At 46.1% G+C, this 21,469-nt stretch overlaps 2 protein-coding genes across 3 annotated transcripts in view; both read left to right on the top strand.

Annotated features, from left to right (window-relative positions):
• Positions 1-4,281: 4,281 nt before the first annotated feature.
• gmppb (GDP-mannose pyrophosphorylase B) lies at positions 4,282-16,869 on the top strand. 2 transcript variants are annotated; one of them, XM_061219746.1, is made up of 10 exons: positions 4,282-4,514; positions 5,224-5,447; positions 5,728-5,808; positions 6,869-6,917; positions 7,629-7,771; positions 8,196-8,354; positions 9,114-9,192; positions 12,529-12,656; positions 13,737-13,919; positions 15,400-16,869. In XM_061219746.1, the coding sequence occupies exons 2-10, from the start codon at positions 5,319-5,321 to the stop codon at positions 15,529-15,531; spliced, it is 1,083 nt and encodes a 360-aa protein (XP_061075730.1). In that variant the 5' UTR covers positions 4,282-4,514; positions 5,224-5,318; the 3' UTR covers positions 15,532-16,869. The 2 variants fall into 2 exon arrangements, with proteins under 2 accessions (XP_061075730.1, XP_061075731.1); XM_061219747.1 differs by having other exon boundaries at positions 4,314-4,400.
• Positions 16,870-17,477: 608 nt separating this feature from the next.
• lmcd1 (LIM and cysteine-rich domains 1) overlaps positions 17,478-21,469 on the top strand; it is a 24,906-nt gene continuing 20,914 nt past the window's right edge. The window contains exon 1 of the mRNA XM_061219955.1: positions 17,478-17,975. Within this exon, the coding sequence (XP_061075939.1) occupies positions 17,949-17,975 (27 nt within the window). The 5' untranslated portion in view covers positions 17,478-17,948. The remainder of the gene's footprint in view (positions 17,976-21,469) is intronic.

Genomic DNA, 21,469 nt, shown 5'->3' with positions numbered 1-21,469 from the left:
ATATGAGGGGGATGGAGGGGGTGTCACCCCTACAAAAACAATTCTCAGCAACAGTATGCCCATTGTGGTTTGAAACGGGGAGTTTGAAAGCTTTACTCTAAAGACAGCTGGACAGTCTGCTATCCTAATGGGAAGAAAAAAAAAAGCTGAACCCCCCCCTTTACTAGCCAGTTTTAAATACCACAGCTTTACTGTATGGAAATGACATATAACAGGTCACATTCTTATTATTTTTGTAAGCTGCTGCTTCTTGTCATCTTATTCACTTCCACTAACGTCAGTTTCATTTTATCGTAGTATCTTAGTTTCCATACATTTTGCGTACTCCGGCTTTTAGACTCCACCCACAGGTAACGGTTCAGCCGGGCCCAGGCTGGGCTGTGAGACGGTTCATTCAGTTTTTTTGTTTGTTTGTTTGTTTTTTTTGCCCTGACCCATTGGTGTTACTGCATTACAAAGCCTTTCTTGACAGAAAAATACATTTACAAGTCCTTCCTTGCACCGTAGTGGCTGGATCAAAAAGCATGAGTCTTCTTTTTTTCTGTTTAATGTGTTATCATTATGATTACTATTATTATGCTTTTGGGTTTAAAGGGTGGAGAAAAATAAATATATTTATACAATGAAACCTTTCCTCCATCAGCACATGTAGCAAAACAGAAAAAAAAAGAAAAAAAGAGAAAAAAAAAAGGCAACCTGACCCGTCCTGTTTCTGTCCACTGTTCCCACTGTGGCTAGGTTAGGATGTTCTCTGTTTAGATGGAACAATTTTGCACTGTAGCCAGACCGCCTTTGGTGAATGTGGATCCTTTTCCCACTCCCTCCCTTCCTCTGTCTGTCTCTGGCCCCTCCCTCCCCCGGCACACCGTAGGCCTTCAGGCGCTCCAGGTCAACGCTCCGATTCTGTCTCTGTGTGTGTGTGTGTGTGTTGCGCTTTGCCTTCTGTCCTCACAAACTTATGTACAGCAAAGACATCTCCAGTCATTGGCATTTTTCTGTTGTGTTTGATAGCGACTGCTCACTTGTATTATGGGGTAAAAAAACCTCCCTGCCCACCATTCAGTGTTTGCCCACTTATTTCTTAACAGCAGGTGTGACGTAAAGCCTCACTCCCGCACCCAGCCGGCTACTTTTCCTGGATCTCCACGGTTACCGTGTGAAGTGGCGGGAGAGACGGTTGCGCCTCCGGCCAGTGTTTACGCCGAGGCTCCTGCACGTGCGCCGTTCCCTTTCCCTCTCGCAACTGACGAGCTTCCGAAGGCCGAACCATGTATTTTTGAAATGTACTTTTATTTCAAACGATTCCTCGCGTTGTCGATAGTGAGACAATTCCGGATTTTCTTTTTCTTTTCTTTTTCCCGCCAGCGTAAAAATTCAGCATTGCCGGGCTGCTTGGCAGAGCACTTAGTGCATTGGCAATGTGCAAACAATCTTGTATCTCCTGTGAGGAACGGTTTCATCTGAAGTTGATTCATGAAAAAAAAAAAAAACAAAGAAAAAAAAAATTATTTTAAAACATTCGTTGTGACGCATAGTTACATATACTTACATCTATGCCCTGATAATTAGAATCATCCACCGTAAATGTCCATGTGCAGAATTGTGTATATATAAATATATTTGAATTTGACTTATTTTTAACATTTTTAAAAAAGGCGCTCGCCTTTTGAGGGTTTTCTATAACAAAGTGCCGCTCAGTTCAGTTCGCAATAACACTGAAACCCAGAGAAGGTGGGAACCATCACTTGTAAAGGAAAAAATATATGAAAAATCAACTAGTCTGCAAGAAGGGGTTTGAATTAAGTCATAATGGCCTCCTTTGTGGTGGATGTTATCTGTCAATCTTTCCATAGATGTGAAAAATTATTTGTAGAAAAAATATTACCCAAAAAAGTATAATTTTCTTTGTCGTTGTTGCATGGATGGATATTTTTTTAAGAAGAATTATAATATTACATCTTTATGACAACTTTGAATGTGAGCTAAAAAAAAAAAATACATTTATTTAAAAAAAAAAAAAAAAAACCCTGTCTCATGTCTCTTCCATCTGACTGTATTATGGTGTGCCCTATTGTAGAACTGTCCTATTTCTCTTGGGTTCATTGTCTTCTCCCATGGCCTGTCTCATGATTGACAGGTCCCCCACCCCTATTCCCCATTCACTGGCCTCAGCGTGCGTCAGATCGCCCACCAGACTTCTCAACCCGGAGGACGAATTGAACTCGACACAGAGATGCTGTTACTTCCTAGTCAAGTCCTCCCCCTGCTTGACCTTTCCTTGTTCCTGCAGTGCTATTGCTATTGGAAAAAAACAACTATCCCTCTCTGAGAACATCACGGTGGCATGTCGGGCATGTAGGTCATCTGGAGTATGTTTCCCTTCCCCACCACCAACTCAGGCCAGGTCTGAGACCAGGGTCATGTTCAGTCCCGACATAAACGTTGCAAAAATGTTTAAGTGACATTGGCTCAGGCGGTAAGAGCGGTCGTCTGGCAGTCGGAGGGTTGCCGGTTCGATTCCACCCTGGGCATGTCGAAGCGTCCCTGAGCAAGACGCCTATCCCCCAAACGCTCCTTACGAGCTGGTCGGTGCCTTGCATGGCAGCCAATCGCCGTTGGTGTGTGAGTATGTGTATGGTAAAGGCACTATATAAATGCCAACCGTTTTCCATCTTCACTGGACTGACTGACATGGTACGGTTTGCTCCGACTGGTGTCTGAGAAGGCGTTCTCCGGGCTTCAAAGCACAGGCCTACGTCATTACTGACTCAGGCCACACTCCCAACACACCCACCTAACGGCCCCTCAGGAATCCTGCAACTCCCTCCTCACTGCTGACTCCTCACATTACATTACATTACATTATTGGCATTTGGCAGACGCTCTTATCCAGAGCGACGTACAGTTGATTAGACTAAGCAGGAGACAATCCTCCCCTGGAGCAATGCAGGGTTAAGGGCCTTGCTCAAGGGCCCAACGGCTGTGCAGATCTTATTGTGGCTACACCGGGATTAGAACCACCGACCTTGCGTGTCCCACCCGCCCTCACCCTGCTTCCACCATCAGACCTCTGCAGTGCATCCAGAACGCTGCTTCTCATCTGATCCACAACCAACCCCACACTCAGCCATGTCAGTCACCTCATCTCCCTCCACTTCTTGCCTCATATGAGTGGCCTGTAATGTAGTGGTTAAGGTACTTGACTGGGACACGCAAGGTCGGTGGTCTGATTCAGATCAATGATGCAGTTATGAGTTTGGAAAATCTATTAGGACATAGTCATTGTTGGGTGGATGTGTTTAAGCACTTGGTAGCCAAATTACGTTGGTTCAGTGACAGTGATCATGTTCATTTTAAGATTTATCACTAAGCCTCGTTTGGGTTATTGTTGAAGTGACACATGCAAGACGCAAGTAGTGTTCTATTGAGCGGCTGTTTTCTTCTTTTAGTGAAACTGTTTCCAGCCAAGTATTATTGCAATTTCTACCAAGAAAAATACTGGATTGTGTTCATCTGCATAACTGCAAATGCATGGGTGCAGTGAGTCTACACAGTAGCGAAATGGACGCAAATATCAACCATAGTACCCCACGCATATTCGTTAATTATTTAAAATGCTATTCTTATGGCATGGTCACGTGATATATTTTCACCATGGGCGCCAGCTCTGAAGAAGCGTCCGTGTCTTGTTGTCGTTTTAGTTCATTCCAATTTGTCAGTTGAAGTTACACGTCTGAATAAAACCAAACAATGATAGGCTTTCGCTTATCATCTATCGGCACTATGGCACGTTCTGATTTGACAGCGAGTTCAACGTTCTTCCTCGCCACGTTGTTTGCCTGTGATTGGTCCGGAAGGCTTGTGCATGTGGATCAGACCAAACAACGGTCGGTGAACAATAAATATTGTGTTGCGGGAATTTGGGAAAAACGAAGGACAATCTCTGTTCTAACGCAAATAATTCTGGTTCAGGTGGCTAACCATCATGCTACACTGTTACATATGCTCTATTTAAACGTAGATGTAGGCTAAACATTCCCCCAGTAAAAGGGTAACGTTACTGAAGATTTCAGCGGTTCCTTTGTGCCATTTGGCGTGCAGCACTTCTACAAAAATGCAAAATTATGTACATATGCATGGTATGAAAACGATATTATTACATATTGTAAAGCATTGAGAGTAAACATATTTAGCCATGTGCGTTAGATACTTCTTTAGATAGAAACTCCTACTAACTAGCTGGTACAGTCCAAAGACCTATGAACCCAGACTACGTTGCTGTCGTTGAATGGCATTGTGGTCTTTGGTCCGCCCATCAGCTGATGATTGTACTAGGCTGCTTACCGAAGTCATTCAAAAACGAAATTAACCTGGTTTAAGTTCAGCTACGTGTCATATGGGTAAATTGACGTAGTTTGATATTCATTCATGTTAGCCAAGTATCGATCGCTATCCAATTGAACATTTCCGCCTTAGCGTAAGAACATATGCGTGACCGAGCAGTTTAAAGACTGGTGAGTGTGGCAAGACACAACTGATACTGTACTTACATTAACTGTTTAGGTTGTTGGATCCGCTAACGTTTCTGATCAATTAGTTACAACCACTGTCGCTAAAGCTTGCTTTGATTTTTCCTGGCTAGTTACATGAGTTACTTATGTTGTGACGATGCATTCACTTCAGGAAACTGACGTTACCAAAAGTTTACGCTTCCTAGCGAACAGTTCGTTAAATTCTCGGTGTAAGTATTGTGATAAAAAAAAGAAAATCAAATCACTTTTCGGTATTCATTAAGGATATTTTCTTGTTTGACAGTCTGCTAAATTGCAGCCGAACATCCTATCAGACAGCATAGCTATCTATCTCATTGGCTTGCTAGCTAATATCGGCGAGTGTATAATTTGTAAGGTAACGTTAACGTAGATGTATGCAGCTATTCAACAAACGACACTGACTGGTTAACAGTAACACGTAGTGGGATGTGATTACATCAGTTAGCCTAGTTATGTAGCTACGTTGTTTGTAGTGACAGATTGCGAGCTAAATCAAAATCGAGTTGGCTAACTCTACAATACAGAAACACTACAATTAGCCTATTTTATCAGAGATGATCTCTGTTTTAGATAAAACCCGCACGTAGGTTAATAATTTGCTTTTCGTGGATAATGAACGTTAATGTCCCTGCGTTGGTGATAACTATGAATTTGTTTGGATTTCACCTAGGCCAAATCTAGTCAACCGAGTGGTCTTCGGAGTTAAATGCCTGTCTGCATACCCGTCTCATTGATCCTTTGCTGACCCCTTCGTTTGACCCTACAATGAAAGCACTAATCCTGGTTGGAGGTTATGGAACGAGACTACGGCCGCTCACTCTGAGTGTGCCCAAGCCGCTGGTCGAGTTCGCCAACAAGCCGATTTTGCTACATCAAGTCGAGGCTTTGGCGAAGGTAAGGTCACATACTTTAATCTTAAACTCCATGTGGACTCTTCTACAACGGTCTAAGTCAAGCCTTAATTATGATTACTTGTTATTAATTTTTGGGATGTTATGGTTTATTTATTTATGTATTTATTATTATTATTATTATTATTATTATTATTTGTATTTGTATTTGTATTATTATGGACAACAGGATTTTCATGAATATTTGTGCAGTTTTTCCAAGAAAGAAAATAGTTTGACTCAGGCGAAATCCGACTGTTTCGCTCTTATTTCCTTCTGTCCAGGCTGGAGTCAGTCACGTGATACTCGCTGTCAGCTACATGTCTGAGTTGCTGGAGAGAGAGATGCGGGCACAAGAAGAGAAGGTGGGTTGAGTTAACCCCCCCCCCCCCCCCCCCCCAATATTACAACAAAACATGACCCATGATGATGAGAAATCATTTCAAATGATAAAGCTTGGATTTCATTATATGATTGGGATATACTGATATACTGATCAGTGAGGTTGGATGTTTGTCATGGAAGTCACAAATTTCCTCTGACGTTTTGGACGGTAACTGTCATCCGTAAAACGTATCCCACTGTGTTATTTGTGTAGGCCAACGCATTTTACCATTTTACTATTGTCTGGGAGAAATGAAGTGCAATTAAACACAATGGAGCGCGCCCATGAGGCACCCTTTCCCAGTGTTGATGCCCAGCGCTGTTTCGGTAACAGCGACAGCCGCTTCACCATATTCAAACCGTGCACTGTGCAACTTGTTGGAAAGAAACTCAAATCAAGAAATAAAAACGGACACACGCTGACCAGGTTTTATTTTTGTAATTCAAATCGAACAGGCACTATTCCTAACAACGCTCTTTTAAATGAACGGCAAAAGAGCTCTTTTTTTCCACGACGGACCAATTTCAGTGAAATCAGTTCATCGATTCAGGAATAGTTTCTATTTTCTATTTCTTTCACTTTTTACGGTTTTCCGTGACTTCAGCCAACAAGCATATCTTCCGTGACTCCCAGCCTTCCTTGCCGATCAGTAATCTGAAGCATTTCCCCTCACAAGAAGATCATTTCACAGTTGTTCTTTAAAAAAAAAATATATATATATTTTGCCAAGAAGGTTGCAGTTCATGGGGACTATTCATTTCAACCCCTCCGATACTCAAACTAAAGTTACGCCCTTGGGTTTAGCTTGCGAGTTAATTGCAGCTGGGGGGTTGGCAGGACTGGAAATTGTTGTAAATTGGATATGATAAAGGTTCCTGCAAGATTTAATATTAATTGTCTTTGTTCATTTGAAGTAAAGTGATTGATTTAGATGCCTTTCTTGTTTCTTTTGGATGGTAGTTGTAATGATGTTGACGGTTTTGTCACTGTTATGCTGGGGAGTGCGCTGATGACATAATGGGAGTGGCTCTGATTCACAGCTTGGAATCCGGATCTCTCTTTCCCATGAGAAGGAGCCCCTGGGAACAGGTTAGTGTGGGTTTGGTGTGTGCAATGGGTAGGAGAACCAGCCTCTCTCGTCAGACTCAGTAACCAGGTTGAGACTGATCCACCCCATTTACAGGGATGTGATTGGCTGGTCAGTTACTTTGCTGTTATGAAATTGTACAATGAGAGGTCGGCAGGTTGGGGCAAGGTCAGGTGTGTGTGTGTGTGTGTGTGCGTGTGCGTGTGCGTGTGCGTGCGTGTGGCTGTGTGTGTGTGTGTGTGTGTGTGTGTGTGGTGGGGCTGTGGCTGCTTAAGCCCATGAGTTTGACAGAACGTATTTCTTTCAGAGCGGAAACACTGTTTAAGAATAGTTTAAGAACTATAAGAATACAGAGGAAAAGCTCCTAGTGTCTACAAAAAAAGCGCCATTACATTGCGTGACTGTTTTAAAGCAGGACCAGGACTGAACTGAACAGAAAGTTGCAGGTTAGGTGGGGGTGACTGGGAAGGTAGACTGTGTGTGGCCATTATACTGTTATACAGTTGTGATATGTCACTTCTCCACCAGTTTAGCTGAGCTAGTTTCCCCACCCCCATGACACACCTGTCTCTGGTGGAGTATTCAGAACATAGCATACTGTTCAGAGTGAACATCCTCTTCAATAGACAAGACTGTATTAATAATCTTGGCGTGCAGTGTGTGACGGTTGGGTTTGTTGTGTTGGGCTCACCCCGTCTCTCCCTGCCTGGCAGCGGGGCCCCTGGCCCTGGCCCGGGAGCTGCTGACCGACAGCCCGGAGCCCTTCTTCGTGCTCAACAGTGATGTGATCTGTGAGTTCCCCTTCGAGGACATGCTCCGTTTCCACAAGCAGCACGGCAAGGAGGGCACTATAGTGGTGAGTACCACTGTCTCAACCGTGTGTGTGTGTGTGTGTGAGTGTGTGTGTGAGTGTGTGTGTGAGTGTGTGTGTGAGTGTGAGTGTGAGTGTGAGTGTGAGTGTGAGTGTGAGTGTGAGTGTGTGTGTGTGTGTGTGTGTGTGTGTGTGTGTGTGTGTGTGTGTGTGTGTGTGTGAGTGTGTGTGTGTGTGTGTGAGTGTGTGTGTGTGTGAGTGTGTGTGTGAGTGTGTGTGTGAGGCCTGTGCTACTGTGAAAGGCAGAAATTAATCCAAAGATATTTGGCTGTATTGTAGTTATATTTATAAATAACAACACGTACATTTAATAAAACGTGGTGACACACTCACACTCACACACTCACACACGCACAGTGCTCCCTGCTGTGGGATGTGTGCCTGCACTCAGCTCATTAATGTGTCTCAGGTGACGAAGGTGGAGGAGCCCTCTAAGTACGGCGTGGTGGTGTACGAGGCGGAGAGTGGCAGCATCCACCGCTTCGTGGAGAAGCCGCAGGTCTTCGTCTCCAGCAAGATCAACGCCGGCATGTACATCTTCAGCCCCTCCATGTTGAACAGGATCCAGGTCAGTCCTGCGCTGGGACGTCCCCTCCGCTGACCGGCGTGCACACCGTACGCAGATGTGCTGCTCCACACTCCTGCTAGCGTGTTTGTGCTCAAGTGTAGGACCCTGTTCCTCAAACCCCTGTCCTCGAGGGCTGAGAGCTGCTGCTTTTCCACCCTCCCTTTACCTGTGAAGACACACTGGCCAAACAGTCGCACTAATAGTTCAGTTAATCACCTGGGAGAAGAGAGAACCAGGGCCGGATTTGGATTTGAGTATCCGTGGTGTAGTGCAGTGCAGTCCCAGAGTACCCCTTTGTGTGCTGGTTTTTCTTCCAACCCCGATTGCCATTGAATCATTTTACCGTGAAGTTAATCTTTCTTAATCAGGTGCTTTTCACCTTAAAATTTAATATTTACCTTAAACCACATTATGCCAGAAACAGCTTTGCAATGACATGAATCATAAAATGAACACGTTCATATTCTGCATATCATGCTTATTGCACAAGACTTTGGGAACCACTAGTGTAGTATCATGGTACCAGTCCAGTTCTCTTACCATACTACACTAGTGGTTCCCAAAGTCGGCCTTGGAGTACCCCTGTGTATAGGGCACTTCGACACACTCGGTGGGATCGAACCGGCAACCCTCCCGCTGTCAGACTTACCACCTGAGCTTATGTCAGCGCACACACACTGTTTTAACACAGAGGTTTTTAAAGTCTTATTTTGGTGCGGTGTCCTGATGTGTCTCTTTGTGTGTGTGTGTGCTCCTCAGCTGAGACCCACCTCGATCGAGAAGGAGATCTTCCCCGTGATGGCGGAGGAGGGACAGCTGTACGCCATGGAGCTGCAGGGTGACTAGAGCTGCTGCACCTCCTCACCTCACCTCCACATCACCTCACCACCATATCACCTCCTCACCTCACCTCATCACCACACCACCTCATCACCTCCTCACCTCACCACCTCATCACCACCACATCACCTCATTACCTCACCACCACACCACCACATCACCACATCACCTCATCACCTCATCACCTCATCACCTCCTCACCTCACCACCTCACCACCTCATCACCTCACCACATCACCTTCTCACCTCACCACATCACCACCTCACCTCACCACCTCATCACCACCTCATCACCTCATCACCACATCACCTCATCACTTCACCACCTCATCACCACCTCACCTCACCACCTCATCACCACCTCATCACCTCATCACCACATCACCTCATCACTTCACCACCTCACCTCATCACCACCTCATCACCTCACCACCTCACCACCTCACCTCATCACCACATCACCACATCACCTCATCACCACATCACCACATCACCTCATCACCACATCACCTCATCACTTCACCACCTCACCTCATCACCACCTCACCTCACCACCTCATCACCACCTCATCACCTCCTCACCTCACCACCTCATCACCACCTCACCTCTCCACCTCATCACCTCCTCACCTCACCACCTCACCTCTCCACCTCATCACCACCTCCTCACCTCATCACACCTCACCTCACCACCTCATCACACCTCACCTCACCACCTCATCACCACCTCACCTCTCCACCTCATCACCACCTCCTCACCTCATCACACCTCACCTCACCACCTCATCACCACCTCACCTCTCCACCTCATCACCACCTCCTCACCTCATCACACCTCACCTCACCACCTCACCACCACCTCCTCACCTCATCACACCTCACCTCACCACCACCTCCTCACCTCATCACACATCACCTCACCTCCACATCACCTCACCACACCACCTCACACACTCTGTTCCCCCAGCCTGTGGGGTTCTGCTCCTTTCACACAGTAACGTAGAGTAGAATACGGCAGAACAGAATAGAACAAGTAAAAAAAGCAGTCGGTGACATGCATACTGTACATGCATGTGCAGACATTTATAGCACATCTGCACCCTTGACAATATTGCACTTTCCATCTGCAGTCGTGTGTAGACTTTTGTACTATAAGCCAGAGTACACTGGCCATGTTCAGCTTCCATGTTCAGATATAGAGACAGTCGCATCTGCAGTAGCATTCTGAGCGGGACGTTCTGTTTGCCCCGTACACGTTGTCTCCGTTCCTCCATCGTCATTCCTCCTCCGTTCATCTCCTCCTCTGTTCATCTCCTCCCGTTTATCTCCTCCCGTTTATCTCCTCCTGTTTATCTCCTCCGTTTATCTCCTCCGTTTATCTCCTCCTGTTTATCTCCTCCTCCGTTTATCTCCTCCGCTTATCTCCTCCTGTTTATCTCCTCCTCTGTTTATCTCCTCCTCTGTTTATCTCCTCCTCTGTTTATCTCCTCCTCTGTTCATCTCCTCCTCCGTTTATCTCCTCCTCTGTTTATCTCCTCCGTTTACCTCCGTTTGGGGGAGCTGAGCAGCGAGAAAAGGACTCAAGGAAGAAAAGAGGAGTGAATACGTTGATTAGAGTGAACCCGGTCCCTCCCTCAGGAGCGGATGTTGATTGTGAAGCTGTGTGGTCTGTCTGCAGGTTTCTGGACGGATGTTGATTGTGAAGCTGTGTGGTCTGTGTGCAGGTTTCTGGATGGATGTTGATTGTGAAGCTGTGTGGTCTGCGTGCAGGGTTCTGGATGGATGTTGATTGTGAAGCTGTGTGGTCTACGTGCAGGCTTCTGGATGGATGTTGATTGTGAAGCTGTGTGGTCTACGTGCAGGCTTCTGGATGGATGTTGATTGTGAAGCTGTGTCGTCTGCGTGCAGGGTTCTGGATGGATGTTGATTGTGAAGCTGTGTGGTCTGCGTGCAGGGTTCTGGATGGATGTTGATTGTGAAGCTGTGTGGTCTGCGTGCAGGGTTCTGGATGGATGTTGATTGTGAAGCTGTGTGGTCTACGTGCAGGCTTCTGGATGGATGTTGATTGTGAAGCTGTGTGGTCTACGTGCAGGCTTCTGGATGGATGTTGATTGTGAAGCTGTGTGGTCTGCGTGCAGGGTTCTGGATGGATGTTGATTGTGAAGCTGTGTGGTCTGCGTGCAGGGTTCTGGATGGATGTTGATTGTGAAGCTGTGTGGTCTGTGTGCAGGTTTCTGGATGGATGTTGATTGTGAAGCTGTGTGGTCTGCGTGCAGGGTTCTGGATGGATGTTGATTGTGAAGCTGTGTGGTCTACGTGCAGGCTTCTGGATGGATGTTGATTGTGAAGCTGTGTGGTCTGCGTGCAGGCTTCTGGATGGATGTTGATTGTGAAGCTGTGTGGTCTGCGTGCAGGCTTCTGGATGGATGTTGATTGTGAAGCTGTGTGGTCTGCGTGCAGGGTTCTGGATGGATGTTGATTGTGAAGCTGTGTGGTCTGCGTGCAGGCTTCTGGATGGATGTTGATTGTGAAGCTGTGTGGTCTGCGTGCAGGCTTCTGGATGGATGTTGATTGTGAAGCTGTGTGGTCTGCGTGCAGGGTTCTGGATGGATGTTGATTGTGAAGCTGTGTGGTCTGCGTGCAGGTTTCTGGATGGATGTTGATTGTGAAGCTGTGTGGTCTGCGTGCAGGCTTCTGGATGGATGTTGATTGTGAAGCTGTGTGGTCTGTGTGCAGGCTTCTGGATGGATGTTGATTGTGAAGCTGTGTGGTCTGCGTGCAGGGTTCTGGATGGATGTTGATTGTGAAGCTGTGTGGTCTACATGCAGGTTTCTGGATGGATGTTGATTGTGAAGCTGTGTGGTCTGCGTGCAGGGTTCTGGATGGATGTTGATTGTGAAGCTGTGTGGTCTGCGTGCAGGGTTCTGGATGGACGTTGATTGTGAAGCTGTGTGGTCTGCGTGCAGGGTTCTGGACGGATGTTGATTGTGAAGCTGTGTGGTCTGCGTGCAGGCTTCTGGATGGATGTTGATTGTGAAGCTGTGTGGTCTGCGTGCAGGCTTCTGGATGGATGTTGATTGTGAAGCTGTGTGGTCTGCGTGCAGGGTTCTGGATGGATGTTGATTGTGAAGCTGTGTGGTCTGCGTGCAGGTTTCTGGATGGATGTTGATTGTGAAGCTGTGTGGTCTGCGTGCAGGGTTCTGGATGGATGTTGATTGTGAAGCTGTGTGGTCTGTCTGCAGGCTTCTGGATGGATGTTGATTGTGAAGCTGTGTGGTCTGTCTGCAGGCTTCTGGATGGATGTTGATTGTGAAGCTGTGTGGTCTGCGTGCAGGGTTCTGGATGGACATCGGGCAGCCCAAGGACTTCCTGACGGGGATGTGCATGTACCTGCAGTCCGTCCGGCAGCAGAGCCCGGAGAGACTGCGCACGGGGCCCGGCTTCCTGGGAAACGTGCTGGTGGTGAGCCGCGCCCGGGGGCCTCATCCCCGACCTGTTCGTTCTCCTTTCACAGGTGGTCGTGGGTTTGAATCCCAGGTTCGGGACCACTGTTTCAGCAAATAACTTAACAAGCAAAAAAAAAAAAAAAAAACTTTTGGGTACATTGGTAATATTCTAAGTGTGTGAGCTTGTGTTACTGCCGATTACAGCAAGTATGCAGAAGTGTTTGATTCGCGGGAAATTATGTTTTTATACACGCTTGGTAATACTGTAGCTGAGTTAATGGAACTGGATCCAGATTGTGGCGGTTCAGTTCTCCACAGAGAACACACGATCCCAGGTGGAGCAGGTCAGCTGTGAGAGCAGGGAGCCGGGGGAGAGGGGGAGGGGAGAGGGAGGATAAACAGCACGGAGCCCCCTGAGGATGAAGCCCTCCGTGGAGAGGAGAAACAGACCGCAGCCTGGCTTAGAGGAAGAGCCCAGCCCACAGACAGCAGCAGGGTCAGGCTCCAGACACTCTCCTTCAGGAGATGACAGGGCAAGGTCAGATCAGAGGGAGACTAAACAGATGATTATAATCTCCGTTAAAGGCACAAATCAGAACTTATTACCGAGTTGCGATGTCAGCTAAAAATGTAAAAATGTTAGTCTTATCAAAGTCTAACGGTTCTTCATGCGCGTGATGGACTTGCTTTGCAAACACCCTTCTTGCCATGGCAACCAGGGTATCAGAAGAGCACACTTGGCAAACAATGCCACTAATTGTTCTTCTCATTAGTTTTGATTTGTTTGTGTTTGTTTTGTATCCTGCCTGGAGGAGCATTTCTCAAACGATTTAATGCAGTTCTGTGCTCTTCCACTAGAGGGCAGCCTCATCTTACGATTGCAATGAAGACCACTTTATGCCATTTCAGAATGGACATTTGCCTGGACAAATTTCCCATCATTGCCCTCATTACCATTTTTTGGGGGGAATCCCTTAACAATTGACCAGCAACCACAGTGGAAAGATATCAACGATTGACCTGCCACCGCGGCGGAAAGATATTTTAGGAGAGCGAATGTGAGTTTGAACGTAGAGTAAGGGTGCACTTCCCGCAGGACCCCAGCGCTCAGATCGGGCAGAACTGCACCATCGGGCCCAACGTGACGCTGGGGGCGGGCGTGGTGCTGGAGGACGGGGTGCGGATCAAGCGCTGCACGGTGCTGAAGGGGGCGCGTGTGCGCTCACACGCCTGGCTGGAGTCCTGCATCATCGGCTGGAGCTCCTCCGTGGGCCAGTGGGTGAGTCACACACACGTACACTATACACACACACTATACACTATATACACACACACACTATATACACACACACACACACACACACTATACACACACACACACACACACTATACACACACTATACACACACACGTACCCACATGTACACACACGTACACACTATACACACATACACACATTATACACAAATGTACGCGCACGCAAACACACATACACTACACACACACACACACATACACGATACACACACACACACACACACGTACACTATACACACACACACACTATACACACACTATACACACACACACGTACACACACACATACACTATACACACACACACTATACACACACTATACACACACACACACACACTATACACACACACACACACGTACACACTATACACACACACACGTACACACACACATACACTATACACACACACACTATACACTATATACACACACACACACACACACACACACACACTATACACACACTATACACACACACACGTACCCACATGTACACACACGTACACACTATACACACACACACACACACGTACACACACACACATACACACACACACACACTATACACACACACACATACACTATACACACACTATACTCACACACACACACACACACACACACTATACACACACACACACACGTACACACATGTACACACATACACACGTACACACACCTACACACTACTACTATTCAAATACATTCAGTTATCCAATACACATAATGTAATGTAGTGTAGAAACATGGATTTATTTTCTCTCTGTAAGCACTCAGACAGACACAAACCAGGCACAAACATACACACACACACACACGCACCCTTGCAGCTGTTGAAACGCATGAAGCAGCCTTTGTGAATCCTGTCAGCACATTCACTCTCTCACCAATGTGTCATACTCTGCCACCCCCTTAGCAGCTTTAATATCCCTGTGCCCTGTCTGTCACTGGCTCTTCCTCTCTCTCCTCCTCCTCTCTTATCTCCCTCTCACCTCCTTTCTTCTCTCTCTCTCCCTCTCTCTCTCACCAATGTGTCATGCCCTTCTCAGCTTTAATATCCCTGTGCCCTGTCTGTCACTGGCTCTTCCTCCCTCTCTCTCTCTCTCTCTCTCTCTCTCTCTCTCTCTCTCTCTCTCTCTCTCTCTCTCCTCCTCTCTTATCTCCCTCTCTCCTCCTTTCTTCTCTCTCTCTCTCACCAATGTGTCATGCTCTTCTCAGCTTCAATATCCCTGTGCCCTGTCTGTTCCTCTCTCCCTCTTTCTCCCTCCTCCTCTCTTCCTCTCTCTCCTCCTCTCTTCTCGTCTCAGTCTATCACGTTCTCTCTCACGCCTTCCCTCCTGTTTCTGTCTCTCACTCTTGCCCCCTCTCTTAGCCTGTTAGTCTCTAAGTGTGTGTGTGCGCGTGTGCGTGTGCGTGTGCGTGTGCGTGCATCTCTCTACAGGTGCGCATGGAGAACGTGACGGTGCTGGGGGAGGATGTGATCGTGAACGATGAGCTCTACCTGAACGGAGCCAACGTGCTGCCGCACAAGTCCATCACCGACTCTGTGCCTGAGCCGCGCATCATCATGTAGGCCACGCCCCACCCGCGCTGTCAGGCCGCCGGAGGGGAGGAGTCACCGGGGAGGCGGGGCCAGCCGGGGGCAAAGACAATTCGAATGTGACTGCTGTGGGATTCACTATGCATGGCAGAGATCAACTACCCGCTGCTGTACAGACCGCAGGAGTGCGTGTGTCTGTGCGTGGGTGTGTGTGTGTGTGTGTGTGTGTGTGTGTGTGTGTGTGTCTGTGTCTGTGTGTGTCTGTGTGTGGGTGTGGGTGTGTCTATGGGTGAGTCTGTGTCTTTTTCTGTAGAGCACATTCATGTGCGTGATGTGTGTATTGGAGTGAGGGAAATGACTGGGAGTTTTGCGCTTATGTAATGGTACAATGATGAGAGGTTGAGCAGGTTGGGGCAAGGGCAAAGTGTGTGTGTGTGTGTGTGTGCGTGTGCAGGAGTACACAAACTGTGTTCGCAATACATCAGTGGAGGTAAAATACTGTCCAGGTAGCTGCTTAAACCGGTCAGTCCAACAGAACATTTTCTTTTATTTCAAAGCGGAAACATCTTTCTGCATTTAAGAATAGAGAGAAAACGTTCCGAGGGGCTACAAACAAAGCTTTACGGAGGTTTCATGTCGCTTTGCCTTAAGGAAGTCTGTTTCCTCTGTTTGTTTTTCTGTTATAAGCGGATGCCAACATCAGCCGCATGCCTGTATGTCCTGCTACAACACTGGGTTGAATCAGGCGTATTTATAGGCTCCGTCTAGATTGATAGGCTTTGCTTCGCCTGTTGAGCGTAAATCTTGGCACGGCCATTGTTTGTTTAGGCAGGGCTAGTGCTAGCAGTGTCTCTGAATCCGGCTTTTTGAAATGATTCTATTAAACACTAGAATTCCCAATTATATTAGGTTAAAAAAAGAAGAAGCAAGGTCTAAAATATCAATCATTCCGGTTAATCATGTTGCAGACGCTCAACAGACGTTTATAGGGCCAGTTATCCGTTTTTTGTAAGTGTTTTTTTTTTTTTCTTCTTACCACAGGCCTTGTGTGTGAATTCAGCAGACCGCGTTAATGTGTCGGGAAAGTCGTGTGAGTGAGAGTATTATGTGGAAAAACCTTCAGCGAGAGTGTATTTGGATGGGCGGGTGAAAGATACAACGTTTGCACAGACGTGTATATGGCGAGGACAGTAAAAACGAACAGTTACTCTAGTTACGTCGCCTCCCCACGTCTGCTGCTTCTATTGGCCGCACGCGCCGGGGAGCTGTCAGCCAATGATCGGTGCCACTAACTGAACAATAATACCCCAAGTGAAGACATCAAATGTTTTAATGAAGTAATTTTTATAATACACTTTTTTGGATCCATGACTACTGTGAATTCCTTTTGTATTTATTTATTTATTCTGTCAAATTTGTGTTGTGGTGCTGCTTTGCTGCAGCTGTGCCCGTTGTTTCGGGGAAATTTGCACGACCTGATGACGCATTAAGAGTTGTGCTGCGGACGATGAGCTGTACGATGACGGTGTTTCTCGTGTATTTAAACTTCTCTTCGGTAACTATCTGCTCGACTAGTGACTAGAGAATTAAAAAGCCGGAGCGCTTTGCTAAATATATCATCATCATCATCATCATCACCACCACAGACACACTTGCCAAAGTAATCAAATTTCCCAATTGTCCTTTATTCTGGCTACTGATCATAGGAACAATCGGGGTTGCATTAAGGGTTCTCTGCAATTAAATACCCTAATGTTTTCTACGTATTTACCACGTTTAAAAAAAAAAGTTCAAATTGAAACAAGCTATTTTAAAGGCTTGGTGTGAATATTTCCCCACGCGATGAGTATGCGGTAGACTAAACTACCTGGAATAGATAATAAACAATATAAACATAACAGGGAAATTGAGTTATAATGATGTTTATAATGAACCATTTTTTATTTGGTAAAATGTAAAATCATGGTGAATCACAGAACTGAGGGGAAATCGCGCGCATATTTGTCAATGGCGAGCTGTGTAATTCATGGCTGTCTGGCTTTTTCCCGAAACCTAGAAAATCCTAATAAGGCACTGAGTTAAAACAACCGGAAACATCTTCCTTTAGATCAGTGAGTACGAATTTCAAAATTATGTGAACATCGCATTCTTCCAGTCTTCTATCGCTTACCCGCCGGTGATGTCATGCTTTTTTTTCCGGGAGGCTGGGTGTCCCAGATTTGTGGAGGGGCGGACGAGCTAGAAAAAAGTGCGATTCCATTGGATAGACGATTTCCTTTGGCATATTGTAATTGGCTGGAAAAGTTTTTCTGGGATTCCCACCCGACTTGAGCTTTAAAACGGTCTTTCTGAAACACTTTATGCACTATTACACAAACGACACCGAGCAGACTGGAGTGTGTTTGGATAGCGACCATACAGTCTGACTGTAAATACAGAACTGACCTGCAATGGATCTTAGCACGGGAATGCAGAAGGTGAGTCATAATGTAAATGTGCTGTCTATGCAGAAATGTGCTGTCCCGGCAGGTAAGACAATACCGGTGACATACCGGTTTGCAGAAATAATGTAAAAATAAATTCAGCTAACTGGGATACGAAGGTCCTTGTGTTCATTTTGCAGTATTCACTGATTAAAATAACGTTCGACTATTCGCAGGAAACCGTACTGGATCACCACAATAATAAGCATAATCATATTTTTATTAAAACCATGAGCATATGATCGAAGGAGGAGATAACTAGGTTATGAATGACTAATCACGGACAAATACACCTTTAAAATGGTTTGGAATTACATTTACGTGACCTTGAAAACAAAATGAAATCTGAGTTCTCTAATAGTTTAAAATGCATTTTTTATTTCAGTGAGCTCAGAAATCTTAACATTCGGAGAACTGATTCAAAGAGGTATAATAGTCTATCCTGCCCAAAAAACCTTTACACAATTAATGGGCGCAGAATATTCGTACAAGAACTGCTGAATAATTATTTGCCGAGGCTCCGTTTAAAAAGTCCGGCATATTTTAGATCACCAAAATGTATTTATTGATGCATACAATGTTACTACGAAGTAGATTGAGCACTAATATTCTACATTTTAGTAGGCTATTATAAATGTGCGTTCATGTGTGTTCATGTTCAGACTGTTAATTTAGCCACCATCCATTATTAGTTAAAAAAAGAACAGACAATGAATGCCAACGATTGATTACGGTAACAGTGGTGCACTTACCTGTGCACCCAGACAAAGTCTGAATCAGAGCAGTGGAAACGCGCCTTATCAGAAATTACGAGGCAATTTCTGGACTTTATCGCGAATTCACACACTGCTACGCTTGCGAGGGGATTCTGGCCAAGACTGCTCCCGGTGTGGCCGTGTTTTTGCCGGGCGGCTCCAGTTCAGCGACGCTTCCGGTCGCACCGCGAACTCTGATTTGGCAGACCCATTAAAATACTTTCCTACATTTCAGTAACACCCCCCACCCACCCATTCTTCTGTTACTACTTAGTGGTGGAGAAAGAGAATGGACTTTACTGTGCCTAAAGATCGGTTTCCCACTTACATTTCTGTTGCTAGAAACCGCCAAAGTGCTCAGCCCTTGAAAATCATTTAGATTAATTGCCAGTTTCATCCAGTAGGATGTTTGTGTCACGAGGGGTGCCCTTTGTGATTTTAATGTAATCACTTATTGTGGGCTAAATCACCGTTTTTCAAACCTGACTTTTGTTGGCATCTAATCCTGGCCAGGCAATGACGTTTTGAACAAGAAAATAGTTACTTGTAAGCAGATATTTTGAAACATGTAATTGGCGAATGTTTCCACTCGCTGGTAATCCTTTCTGTTTCAGTCCATATTTTCAGCATCATAGTTGCTGTTCTTCATATCTCTGGGTTCTCATGTCGGCCAAATGTTGTGGTTTCATGTTGCATTCTGTGCACCGACACAGCCATTAGCACCGCGGACAAACTTTTGCACACTCGCTGTAATCAGTTTGAGTAATATGCATTCCCGCGACTTTTTCATGCCTTTCAATTTCAGCTACATTTACGTCTTCCGTAAGCCTACTTTAAATTGTATTGAATACTATTTATTAATTTTTTATAGTATTTTATATACGTTCATCAGCAATTTGGAGCGTCCAGTCGTATCTGTAAGGTTGTCCCAGTCCACCTGCTCCCTCTGTCAGCTGCTGGGGGTCCAGATTTCCTTTGGTACACCGGTACGGTCAGCTCCGGTCTTCTGGATCTCTGGCTCTGCAGTCCACCACGTCTCAGGACCGGGAGACCTGTGCACCTGCCTTTCAAGAAATATCCAGAACACCCTGTGATATATTTTTTTACCAAGATCAGAAACGTTAGCGAAATGCTTTACAATTTTATGTGTGCACCAAAAATGCGAATGAAGTCTCCCTTCAAATATTTCAATATATGTAAAAACATATTGCCGTGAAATGTATTCATCAGTATATTTTGATAGTAGATTGACACTACTTTGCTGTGGTTCAGTTTTTGTCAGGGTTTCATATGTGCCCAAATGACCGGAAAAGGTTACGGTTGCATAATGTGGCAGTAGAAACCTTACTGGTTGAATCATGACTAACTGACCAATTGCCTACAGTAGGGACATCAAATCCTTTATAAGAATGGCTGGTGTGGGTGCAGGTGTTTTTGTACTAGTCCAGCACTAAGACACCCAGTTCAACCCAATCATGACTCATTTTGAACTAAAATTATATTTGAAACTAGAATAGAACGGATGCACCCAGAATGCAGACCGCTGCCAAGGTACAAAGCTTTCTCCTGGCATGAGTGCAAACAGCAAATGTTGTGGCAAGTCAGTCATTAATGTTTGAGATACACCTGGCCTGAGGAAAGGTCACGGGGGTCACCAAAACCTCCTCTTGGGAACACGAATGTGCATGTCAAGTTTCATGGCGATCTGGTCAATACTTTTCCAGATATGCTTGTCACGGGCAGACAGGCAGAGGTAAAAACAAGGATTCTGTCCCTGTTTGAGCCCTAAGCCATAAGATACTCAGTGCATTTCACTCTGAAGTGGACGTGATCCCCTTTGAACCCATTTCAGCTCGTTGAATTAATCGCGAGAGGTTCACCCTGTACAGACGCTCATTCGGCCCTTTGATGTTAATGTACGCTCGTGTGCTCGCACGTGCGACTTTTATTAAGGATTCCAGAGAGCAATAACCGTACCACAGGTGGTATGTATTTTTATAACAAATGAATAAAAAGCTTGTGTAAAGAGAAAGGGGCACGTGTGAGTGTTTGTGTAACGCCGAGCGTTTGACCCGAACGACCTCGCACGGCTCCGAATCTCCCGCACTGGGCCGAGCAGAACACTGTTTATTTTTGAGCCTTCGCCCCCGCTGTCCGGCGAAGCGTTGCAGACGGTAACACTCCCCGGTCACATACCGCACCTCCCCGTGGGTCTGCGCGGTCTGGGCGGTGGGGCCCGGGTCCCGGGCCCGGCTCGACCCGTCTCCGGGAGCGGATTACGGAGGGATTTACCGCCATGGCGGCCCCCGTGTTGTGCTTGTGTTTGTCCTCTGTTTGGCACTGTTATCCCCCCCCCACCTCACCTTTCACCACCTCAGGGACACGTCCCCCCCCCCTGTGTGCCCCCCACCCCCCCGTGCCCTTTGCTTTCACCCCCCGCCCTGGACGGGCACGCTGTACTGGCTCACTGTGTTTTTTGGGCATGAGGCCCGGCCCATGAACTGGGGCGAGGAGGAGGAGGAGGAGGAGGGCAGCTGCAGTCCTTATCTTGAATGGAATTTAGACATCATTTTATACACTTTACATTACATCTGGGCGTTTAGCCGATGCTCTTATCCAGAGCGACTTTCTAAACGTATACACTAAAAGCAAAGAGCAGAGATGATGGCCAATAGTAGTGATATCGTAATTGTAGTATAAACTTACAGCATAATGTTACTGTAAGTGCCACAG

The sequence above is a fragment of the Conger conger genome, chromosome 14 (assembly GCF_963514075.1).
Source record: "Conger conger chromosome 14, fConCon1.1, whole genome shotgun sequence".
In the NCBI taxonomy this organism is placed as follows: Eukaryota; Metazoa; Chordata; class Actinopteri; order Anguilliformes; family Congridae; genus Conger; species Conger conger.
The sequence above is the reverse complement of the archived record's forward strand: the minus strand, read 5'-3'. Positions and strand labels throughout refer to the sequence as shown.